We start from the raw sequence: 12,720 nt of genomic DNA on the forward strand, positions 1-12,720 counted from the left end.
TGAAACCAGACAATTATTGAAAATTCGATTGAAAAAAAATCATATATCGATATAGGTCAAAAACCTAACCCACTTCCAGATGACCTAGAAACTTGATATTTGGCAACAAGGTTGGTTATTAGGTGTACAAAGGGGAAAAAGTCAGAAAACAGAAAATTATTTTAAAATTCGATTGAAAAAAAATCATATATCGATATAGGTCAAAAATCTAACCCACTTCCAGATGCAGAGGCAAAAAACAACCAACTTTTCGGCGAAATGTTGGATCGAGTAACAATCGGTGTAATAACAAGTCAAGACAGGTGTGCTTTGTCTAATCGACTCCTTAAATTGACCGCTAAAAACCACAACGACCTGCTTAAGGAAATTATAACTTATTTTAAACCGTTGATACCGTCGTATGCTTATGTCCCACTAAAGATATGTGTAATCAGTTTAATAATACAATGTTTGCAAGTATGGAACAATCAGAAATTTAATTAAATTCTACAGACGAAATAGACTGTCGACGGTATTTAAAAACACGAGAAAAGGAAGTACTGAACGAGGGTGATTCATCATTAACCGCTGGCTTAGAAAATGTTATCAAAATAAAAATAGGTGCATGTGTAATGTTGCGAAGAAACATTAGATGTCATTAAGAGGCTTGTAAACGGATCCATTGGAAAAATTACAATCAAATTTAATCATAATTTACGAATTAGAACGTGTCAAGACTATGTTTCAGATATTAAGTAATACATATGTTCATCGGGAACAATTCCCTGTTTGCTTAGCATATAGTTATGCCATTACTATCCACAAATCACAAGGCCTTAGTCTTGACAGCGCTCTTCTTGATATAGGCTCCTCAATATTTAGCAAAGGGCAGGCTTACCTACGTTGTACTCTCTAGATGTAAAACCTTAGACGGAGTATATCATAATAATTTAGATCCAAGTCAAGTCAAGGAACAAGAAAGCTCAATAATAGAATACAATACAAATTATTTACACAACGCAGTTATTTCACTTGGGTCGTTATTTAATTTCAGGATTTGACTTGGCTGGTTTTTACTATTAAACCAAATTTTATAAAAGTGAAATATACAAATATAATATAATATAGCCTGTACGAAAAAACTAGCCAAGTCAAATCTTGAAATTAAATTACTTCCCAAGTGAAATAAATGGATTGTGTAAATAATAGTCTGTTTAAATTTAAGATTAAATATATATTTCCTATTAAGCAGCAAACATTGTGTTAGTATCAAGAAACAAGAAATTGTTATATAAATTCATTTTAAAACGTTGCATATTCTTGTAACTAAAAATTCAGGATTTTCAACATAGAACTTGGCATCCATATAGATCTCAATTCTTTTGTAGGCAAAGACAACAACGACGCATTATCTTAATTTTATATTGAACTTGGCTCTCATTTCACATTTATGTTTTTGATGGGATGTTTTTTTTTCTCCAAACAAGTATGGCGCCGTTTTTTTAACAGATCGAAATTAATGAAACGTCAAACTTATTAGCAGCTTTATGACTTTTTTATGGTAAAATGTTGTCAGTGTTTAAAACCTGATGTTAAACAATTTGTACTGTATAGTGTAGATATGGTACTAGTACTTTACCGCACTAGTGCGATAATCAGCACATTACGTAACTATGTCGAAATGTTAACGGACCATACTTATTTATGTACCTACTGTGAAACGTTGTACGATACATGTGTGAATTTCCTATTTTTCACACTTGTATCGTAATGTACTTGCTATTACAGGGTTTGTAGTTTAAGTTTTATTATTGAATCCACATCCATTATGAGAGTGTTTATACTGTTTATATAGCCTTTTAATTTATGCTCTATAATAAGAAAAAGAAAACCGTGTATCATTCTACATTTTAAAATAATTGTTGTTACAGTGTTAAACAACATTAACAATAGTGTATTGAAAATCAGTGTTAGTTGCAACAAAGAAGCATTTTCGCTATTGCGTCCATTTGACTCCGACAAAAAGCGCCGAGCTGTAAACAACGCCTCGCCCAACCATACAATACAATGTACACGAATTGTGACTGGGAGGTTAACTTGCGAATGGCGGCTGGCACTATGCGACACAAACAATCAAACGAAACGAAACGAAACAAACAATAAAATAAACACTTCACTTTCCCCTTTTATACTCTCCATGATTGAACTATAGGTACTCCTTAGTTGCAATGCAATTGAAAGTTTGTTTATTTAGACGAATCGTGTGTATCTGAAAGTTTATTTATTGCGTTTGTTTTGCAGAAACGTATTATTTGTTGATAGAATCCGTACAAACGTTAGCTCATTATATGGATGCTTATAAAGGTTTTTGATGAGGCAGCATTGATTGCGTATTAGCCCTGTCAAAGTAACCCTGAATATTACATACGCGCACAGTTTTGCTAGGACTTCAATAGCACACAAAACAGCACTGGCACTTACAGAAATCGTTGTCTTTCTTTTGAGTGGTCATTATTATATAATTTCTTTGTTACCGTGACGGGACTCGCGTTTAACGTAAGAACGTCAGAACTGTGTGATGCTGATGAGATTGTTATAATTCTTATCATGTATGCAAAGTATCTCAAGGTGCTCGGTGGAAATGGCCCGCCATCAGCCCGCCGTCATATAACATGTCACTATATTGACAAAAGATTGCTTTATCTTTCTCTTATCTTCGTAATAAAGTTCGCGCTCTAAACTTATTACCTAATGACTCTTCTTGTCATTTTCTTGGATTACTACAGAAATATCTAGGCGGCAAAAAAACTCGGTAAATCTATTTTTGCTATAAATGATCATCGAAGAATACTTACCTACTATTATATTTGTTTACATAACATTAAAATTATCATAAATATTACAGTAAAAGTATAATCACATCTTGATACATTTTTTTTAATAATTAAAAAAGTTTTTCTAATTTTATTTGCAATTTAACCTGCTTTATTAGGTGATTATACTTGAAATTTCTACGAGATTACAGTATAGGTTACCTAATAAAAATTAATAATTTTTTTATTTGGTTTAATATAGGTTAGGTTATAGGTTTACCTTCTTTAAAAAAAAACATTCGGTACACATAATAAAGAATTATCCAAAAAAGCTAACTAACAATAGATGGCGCTGTTCACATCTATACTTAGTATATTTCTGTTCAAAAGCCTTTCATGTTTATTTTTACATGAGATAGTTGAAAGTTTGTACAGAACCCTCGGTGCGCGAGTTAAACGGACTCGCACTTGACCGGTTTTCTTAACATACGTACGAAGAATTTTTCTACGAGTTTAAAAAAAGGTGAGAATTTCATTTCTTTTTTTAACTACGGTAGGTATTCATGAGTGCGGTGCACATTATAACATATTTGACGGTCACGGCCCCGCTCGCGCTCGTCGTTCGTCGCGCCGCATCTCGGTCAAAGAGAATTCCAACAGTTGCCAAATGTTCGACCGTGCGGCTCCCTTGTATAATGAATGGCCAGTTAAAACGTTAGTATGTTATTATAAACTGACATAATATCCCGCGAGTGTCCTAAAATACCGGTCGCGGGAAATCGCAATCGTCTTGGAACGACTCTAAATTTTTTGGTGACTGAATAAATTAGTGGAATCGATTTTTTTGCTTATAGCATTCCCGCTTCATGAGTCATATCTTGGTAATTGGAATTGAGAATCTCGGATCGAGTATATATCTTCATTTTATTTTTAATAATATGTCCGTCACTCAATGAATATTTTAACATTGTAATGGTTCCAAATAAAAACCGTTGCTTACTTCGCCTAACATTTGCAATGCATGCGGACATTGCAACACATAGATAAGCTATAATATAACGTAAAAGTATACATCGACAAACCAGATACCCAAATAAATACTGGCTACTTGTATCTTTTTACATAAATGTTTATACTGTTATTCTATGAGCGTCCCACAAGTCTGAATTTAAGTGAAATATAAGGTTCATTGGGGTGGCAGGTGTTGGCTTAAATACCGTAATAAACTCAAGCTTAGTCAAGAGACATTGCTCCAAGTATGCAGCAAGTTGGATTATGTTCACTGACCCGTACAAAAGGCTAGCTCTGCTCTGGTGGTTTTATAATAAAATCTAACAAGAATTCTTTTAGAAGTTTAAAGGCTCTTTGTCATAGACGCCGAGGTTAGGGACATACGTACGTATAAAGAACACGAGTAATAAAATGGCGAGTTTGTTTAGGTACGTAGTTACTAAACCGAATTAATTAACTACTTATGTATTGGCTTTGGAGTGTATTTGACTAATAAACCCAAAACACGGTAATTTTAGGTGCTTTTTGAGATGAGATTTCAATAGACCACAAGCCTCTGTTATAACCACACAATTTTATTTCGGAAAGTTATATACCTATGCTAAATAAAATATAAAATTTACTGATTAGGAAGCTCATCTTCGGGAAGGTATAAATTCCAAAATTTTAACTCGTGTTAACTTGCTTGTCCTGTAATGAATATTTACAGTTTATTTGTTTCCTTAATAACATTAGCACTGCGTGTGTTATCAGAATCGTTACAGACTTATTTGCTTATATTATTTCCTATTATGTAGAATTCGGTTTTAAATTAATCAAGAACTACATCAATAGCCTGTGTAATCAATAGGACACAACATACCAGTAAACTGTGTCAACGAAGCGCCGTCAGTCATTTCACAAATTGTATTCCGCCAGGCTAATGTAACGAGTGATGACACAACTGAAACATTTGCTACTCGTATAAGGCCTGACCATTTACGAAAATGGACACCATAATGAAATGTTTGGCTTCACTACTACAAAACTATAGCGGACATGATCAGTTTAGCTGTTTTTGAGTTATCGCAAAAAGTTTTCCCTTCATAGTAAAAAGACTTACTTTAATTAGGTACTAATTATGCAAATTTGCCTATTTGTTTAACTCGGGTGAAAGGTACCGTTTCATCCCTTGGTTAACAATTTACTATACTTTAAGCTCCAGTTTAGCTTATTGTGACCGAAGAGTAACACGGAACCCTACACTGAGCGTGGCCCGACATGCTCTTGGCCGGTTTTTATTATTTTATTCGTCATGCTTTCAAAATAGTTCCTGGTTAGAAAAATATTTTATGCCGTCAACTGCAAGTTTTAAATCATGCCAAACAATCAAACAAACAATGTTTTCCCTTTTCCCGTGTATTCGGCTTTGAATTGAAATACGTAAATATAGTTTAAACTAAACTGTATACGATTTTATCACTTAAAAATACCGGAAACTAAAGATTATTCACGATGTGACCTCGTGACATCGTGAATAGACAGATAGAGTGTTATTTTACGGACAGCCAAACTAAATATGTAGTTGTAAAAAAATTTAAGACATTAAATTTATAACCAGGAAAAACAAATAAACATTGAAATATTAGACTTAAAAGTGAGTTATTTTATTATTTGTATGTGTGATTTACTTACTGTTGAGCATGGCTTCGCTCGGCGCCGGGACCACAGGCCGCTCGTCGACCGGCGATTGTCTTTTCTTATTATTTGTATGTGTGATTTACTTACTGTTGAGCATGGCTTCGCTCGGCGCCGGGACCACAGGCCGCTCGTCGACCGGCGATTGTCTTTTCTTATTATTTGTATGTGTGATTTACTTACTGTTGAGCATAGCTTCGCTCGGCGCCGGGACCACAGGCCGCTCGTCGACCGGCGATTGTCTTTTCTTATTCTTCTTCTCATCTTCTTGCTGCAAAACAATACTTCCGATATCATCACAAGCCATTAAACTGTGTTTTAAAATACCGGAAAATAAAGCGCCACTGTTATTTTGAAACAATGAAATAAATGTAAGTAATATCCGGACGATACTGAGCTCTTTATCAAATTTAGTACTCTTATCAATTTTATCGGCCAAGTGATCAACATAATACTACAATTGAGGGGATTCTTATAATGTATTGGTTATTCGTGTAGCAAAAACAGCGGCACATTCTAACTATGAATAAATTGTCAGTGCTCGGTTATCGGTGAATTCTACTTTTATTTCCTGATTACTTTTAATGTAAAATAATATGCAATTTTTTACCGAAATATTAGGAAATAAACCAATTGACATTATTTTATATTCATAGTATAATTGTAGCATACTGTTTTTTTTACTGTTTAATAAATTTACATTTTTAATGAATTAAATTACCTATTCCATAAAAATATTATAACAGAGAACAAAAATGTATTTTTTTTATATATATTTAAAACGAGTGTTAGCAATTAGACGTCTACATGTATCCTACATATACTCGTAAAAAAGAGAGATAAAAGAGACTTATGACATGCAATACATTGTAAAATTAAGTGGTTTCAAACTGTCTAAGACACCACGGGTAGGGCCAGGGACGCGTTATGGTATACATTGATCTACGTTTCAAACTGCTAGCCAGAGAAACCACTGTAAATTTCTGCACCCAACTATACTTTCATAATATGATTAGCTTAAACCACAGTATACTACATATAATACCAGCGTTGCTGGGATGGTCTAAATGCGCTATACTTGATTTGACTTCTCTGAGTAAGTACCAAAACAAGACGTGCTTTGTTGATCGAAATAAATTGCAGAATTTTTTAATCATATTTTAGACTATATTATACAACTCTTCAGTGCTTTTCATATAATTTATGGCTCCCACAGTATCTTTAACGCCCGCGCCGCGGTCGCCGCTATCCGCGTATATATCATTGACATTACACAATCTTATCTAACGAGATGATCCTACTTCAATATTTTATGTGATCTCCCACAATGTCATTCGCTTGACTCACTGAATATCGTTTGAGCGAGTTTGCATTTTTTCTTTGTATGAAATAGTAGTACTTTTACAAGTTTTGAAACTGTACCGACAATACCGACCTATTTATTAAGGATGCACATGCTGTCCACCTATATCAAATGTAAATACATAGGTACTTCTGAATTTATTTATATGTTCATGTGTATGTGTTGTATCTGTACAATAATATAGATTTTAAGTTATAATGTCACTAAAATATATGGCAAACCTAATTCTGAAATAAAGCTTATATTTTTATTCTCTTTATATATCTTTTATCTTAGGCTAGGTTTTTATAATATGGATATAAAAGTAAAATACTTATTATTATTATTATTATAATGTTCTCGCTACAAAATGAAACTCTACATATGCGTGCAACTAAATAATAACGAATAAAATAGGTGCTATATATATATATTGTTGAATGTCGCTTTGTTGTTCACATAAGCATGTAGCTGTGTTAGGTAATGCATCATACCGTACCGTATTTTTAAATTGTAGATTATACTAGGTGTTAACATCACTGACACGAATACCAATGCCAGACAAATTATGACATAAACATGTGGTGGACATTGATTATGATTTACAACTTGGACTTTGTTTGACAGCACTTAACCTCGACAAGGATTTGGCGCAAAGACGATAAGTACTTCCTTCCCTTCATTTGGTTAATGCATGAGAATGACTAGCACAAAGCTGGTGCCAGAGAGCCTACCGCCAACAATTTTAAACCGAAAATTGTTATGTGCCTCTCTATCGTTCGAATATGCAAGAGTGATAGTGAGATATATAACGATTCTCAAATATTCGATGTTGGCGGTAAGCCCACAGTTACCGCGCATACACAGTTAGGAGTAGATTATAACGAGCCCTCCGAGGCAAGGCTTCGGGAAACGGAAGTAAGCTTGCTCTGGCAAAGATTCCAGTATATTCCGATACAAAGGTATGGCTCCATATGTTCTACTTTGACATTTATTTTTAAACTTTGTGGTAGAATATTTGTAACTCAGTTCCAGTTTATGCGGACACGGCAGAGCTTTTAGGTCCATTTCAGTAAATCATACCCCTGAGTACATAACAGAAAAACGATATTGACAAATAAGGTTTTGTTGTGAGGTGGTTTGTCACTGAATGTCTGTGTTTATTTTCTAGTCTCAGTCATTCTTCAGACAATTACTTTGATCGTCCGGAGTGTTGCCAAAGAAATTATGTTAATTTATCTCTGACTGGCTGCGGCGTCACGAATTAAAGTGATTCGACTATTTTAGGCAAATCGGTTTGATGCTCAATACATCCTCAATTATGGACACGAGGGACCTTGATTAAACGAAGGAAGCTTATAGGTAGTATGCGCGCGTGAAGTTAGCATAGAAATAGCTGGTGTCGCGCTTGGCACGGCATCAAATCGCGACACGACCAGTAAACACCCGGCGCCCCCACCACTACGACTCGCTTTGAGAAAAAATATGACATAGTACAGGTCTCAAATGCCACGGCATCGGCACAGGCGTCTCTCTCGGTAAATAAACTGCGAGTACAAAGCACACCCGCCATCAAAGATGGCCCTAAATCATGTAGCATAATTGTTAGATAAACACTCCTGTCGCTAACACTTCAAGGTAAAGCTAAAATTACATAAAATATTTCAAGAGCCGCTATTTTGTACGAATATATTTTAGTTTGTTGATATTTACAAATAGAGTGCAGTTTTGGGTGGAAAGTATTGGAAATATCATTACTCTTCAAGAATTTTTGTTGTGCTAGATATAGTTCCCTAATGTTAATAACCATTATCAGATTCAGACTCTTGGATAACCAATACAGCCACCGACCACTTACGCGATGATTTGTGGTAGTGATTTGTAATAAATAGTTGGCAAGCGGCTAGGTATAGATAATTTGGCGTGTATGATTCGCTTCTCTAATAATGTTAATGATTATATTCTGCTTCTATATGTTTAGTCGGTTATTATAAAATATCTGAATGAGCAAACCATCTGGATCAATTCAGATAAAATATATTTAAGAAGTCAAAGTTGACGTTAATTTACATTAACACATACGCTGAAACATGAAATATTTATGTTTGTGTCGTGTAATGTTTACAAACAAAGAATACCGTATTTGAAGGTCATCTCGCTTTTTATAAAAAAATATTGAAATATAGCTCTAGATTGGAATGAACTTTTAACTTCATGAAAACTGAATAATGTTAACAATAAACGAGATATTGTCTAATATGGATTTTGATTGCATTTTTATTATAACTACAAGGACATAGGTTTTACTTCGGTCATTTTTGGTTCACACGTTGATTCTGTAAGGTACAACCAAATACCTGTAGGGCTCCGCCAGACATACAGACACTTAAATTTGCTTAATTAATGTAAGAAAACACGAAAGAATTGGTAACTGACGTTACAGTCTCGTGGAATTACCCAATAATGTTTTATCACATCACACCGGGCAATCAATTTAACATTTTCACTAGACATTAATGAACGGTTCATATGTATATGTCATGGACCAAGTGATTAATGTGGGCATTATATATAATGCCCGGGCATTATGAATAATGGCAAGCTATATCGGGCCAAGTGATAAATTATTATCTGAACTTCATTATTTATCACATTGTCTGGTCATTATGAATATTGCTACGTGGTCGTTGGACAATTTGATAATAAAGATACATTGGATGAAGTGCGAGGAGGAAAACAAACGCGTGACACGCGTTGACCAACCAGAGTCCGCGATAGCAACGTACGGACGTCAAATATTTCACTGTTTACTGTATAACGCTCACTGTTTTCATTTAGTTTTGGACCGTATTAAAACCGAATACGGATGGACGCGGACGGATCTTATTTTTGTCATTCAGTTTCGAATTGTAGTAAAAACCAACTTCATTTTTTTACTTCCCTTTCTGGGGGGTTTGAGGTGGCCATTTCTGGCCCTTTTTGGCGGCGCTCTAACAATCGCTTGGAGACTCAGCGTCTCCTAGCAGGAGAGTCCTGGCAAGTAAGTCGTAAAGATCCCCAGCTTTATGCGTATGGGGGATGGCGGCTGTGGAGCAGTAGACGAAGCAGGGTACGCGCAGTTATAGCCCGTCTCACTAACTCCTCCGTGTGTTGCTCCGTTGTGAAGCCCCTGTGTGACCTCTAGGTATTTTGCTATGTGCTGCCCCAATATCTCCTCGCCTAGTAATTGCTCGTATGGGCTGCTCTCGTGAGGAGCGGCTGCGTCTTAGTGACGTTCACCTAGAACCTCCGTTTGGTCAGCCACTCAGGTAGGACATCAAGTTAGCGCTGGATCTTCAGTGAGGCGTGGGTTGGTGTGATGGACGACGCGTAGTACGCTGCATCGTCTGCGAACAGACCCAGCTTGACGCGGCCAACCACCGAGATATCATCGGTGTACCAAGCATAACAAGATGGCGATAGATAGCTTTCTTGTGGGACTCCCGCGAAGTCACTTGAAAGCGTCGGTTGGTGAGGAAGGAGTTGACAACGTGTATGACTCGACGTGGGGCCGATGACGTTGACAGTTTTGGCTTGCAGGCCCTCATGCCAGACCTTGTCGAACGCCTTCTCTGTGGCGAGGAATACTGCGACGGCATGCTTCTTCAGTTTCATCCTCTCAACTATGTAGGAGGGGAGGACTCTGGTTACCTACATAAAAAAAACAAAAAAAAACACAGAATAGCCTCTCTAACGCACGCCTCAAATCTCGTAGACCTATCCGGTCAGACTCCCAAATCCAGGGCCCAGTATTCTTCGACGTTAATCTGGAATGGATGGAAAACTGGCACTCGTACTGCACACAAACTCAGATTTCCAACAGTATCGAGATCAATCCAACAAATTAATCACCCGGTCTAGCCCGGCCCTTTATCTGCTTGATGTGCTCTACAGAGAATCCGAGGTCAACGCAAGCGTTCTTGATTTCGTCTAGTGGCGTGTCTCTGCTGGTAAAGCTTGGAGCGCCACCTTCATCTTCTTCTCGGAGTCTAACTCGTAGACGTTCCACTCTGCGGCATTGTCCAATTTTTCGAGATGCTTGAACACCGTACGGTACTCCTCTTCTGATTTGGGCTCGAACCGAAAGCTGCCCTCGCCGGATTGGCGTTGACGGTTCGGCCCAACTCCGCGGTGATTCTCTTGACCAACGCAGGTAAGCAGCACCGGCGCCACGATGCTGGAGTATCGGATCTTCTAGGGTTGTAGGGGTTGTTGTTTTGTAGCAGCATCTTTAGGCTTCTTCTGGGTTATATTTCTATTTGTATAATCATAGGTAAATGCATCTTAGGAAACGAAGGAATTTTACGTTCACTTTAATGTTAAAATTAAAAATAATAGTATTGAAAAATGTTTTTTATTACTTTGCCCAATAGGTGAGAGGCAGTATGTATAATGCCCGGGCAATTTAATTATTTGCATATTTATTATCACATTGCCATCTCAAATTGGGCATTTTTCATAATGCCCGGGCATTATGAAAAATGCCCAATTTATCACTTGGTCCATAACATATATACCACGTAGACATGGCAAGATATTTTATGTCCCCAATTCTCCAAACGGAATGGACCATTGGTCGCACAACTTGTGCAGTCTTCATACCTTTCAACAAATACCTATGTATAACCAGCGGTGTAAGCATGGTTGCATAATCACTTGTCACTATGCCTGTCACTTTCGCACTTATATACTTGTTAGAACGTGACAGGCATGGTGACAGGTAATAAAAATGCGACCGTGCTACAGTCGCAGGTTTGCAGCGCCTTTGTCCTCATAATAAGTACATAGGTATAATATGGTCGGTGTCGTTGTCAGTCACGTTCTGAATTATTATATTGTGTTGTACGAGTATGTCAATGCAAAACTGGGAGATTTGATGGCCCGGCCGAGTCTGACTCAGCAATTTGTTAAAGATTTGATTTGGTTATGATACGACTTTGACACGCCTCGCAGTATATCTCTGCGCACCAATCAGCGTGAACGATCACATCTTACTGTTGTCAACATCTTATTATAACAAGATCAAAACCTTAACAAGTAGCTAAATCACAATTAGGCTCATGGATGTTTTGAAATATTTCACAGAGCAATCAAAGTAGGGAGGCGGGCATAATGTTACATAGTTAGCGAACACAAGAGGGACAGGAATTCAAAGTATTCCAAACGTCCTCTGCTCCTGAGGGCACAGGAATGACACGCTTCTATACGCCAAACACAAAAAAAAACAACTTCGTAAGCACAAGTATGTTTATACCTCTGTTACAAGATTTTATAAGACACGCATTACATGCATATTGTTTATTATGAATTTCGTCCTACTTATACTGTGAGAGTCAGAATGGTGGGTGTACCTAAATAAAATTAAATGAACACCATACCATATTTTTGTACCTAATTTGTACTATTTAGTATCTCCTTTAAAAAAAATTGTACCTCACGGTACTTAAAGTTATCACCAAAAAACAATACACCCGCCATCCTGACAGTCAGAATGGTGACAGTCAATATGACACATGATTTTATGAGTTATTTGAACTTAACAGATTAAACATTAAAGGTACTAATTCCTGGCTTACAAAAATAATTGTACCTTAGCGTTTTTTCTTAAAAACTAGATCGATAACTTGAAAAATTATAACGCCGGCAAAATTGTAATAGCAAGCAAAATATAAAATGAGTAAAACTTGGAAACCACAAATAAAATGGTACATATTATAATTGAATATGAAGGTACAAAAAAGGTACAAAAATTTGGCTTTTATAGAATTTATCAATAACCACGGGAACATAGCGTAATAAAGTACACCCGCCATTCTGACTGTCAGGATGGCGGGTGTACGGTTTTTTGATGATAACTTT

General features: G+C 36.5%; 1 protein-coding gene across 5 annotated transcripts in view; it reads right to left on the reverse strand.

The window, feature by feature from the left end:
- LOC133533286 (calcium-binding protein E63-1-like) overlaps positions 1-12,720 on the reverse strand; it is a 42,985-nt gene that overhangs the window by 14,728 nt on the left and 15,537 nt on the right. For 4 of the 5 annotated variants that reach the window (XM_061872248.1, XM_061872250.1, XM_061872251.1 and 1 more), the window contains exon 3: positions 5,664-5,751. In XM_061872248.1, the coding sequence (XP_061728232.1) occupies positions 5,664-5,751 (88 nt within the window). Of the gene's footprint in view, positions 1-5,477; positions 5,557-5,663; positions 5,752-12,720 lie in introns of those variants that run through there. The other variant, XM_061872252.1, reaches the window with a different exon arrangement.

This window comes from Cydia pomonella, unplaced genomic scaffold (assembly GCF_033807575.1).
Source record: "Cydia pomonella isolate Wapato2018A unplaced genomic scaffold, ilCydPomo1 PGA_scaffold_148, whole genome shotgun sequence".
Classification (NCBI taxonomy): Eukaryota; Metazoa; Arthropoda; class Insecta; order Lepidoptera; family Tortricidae; genus Cydia; species Cydia pomonella.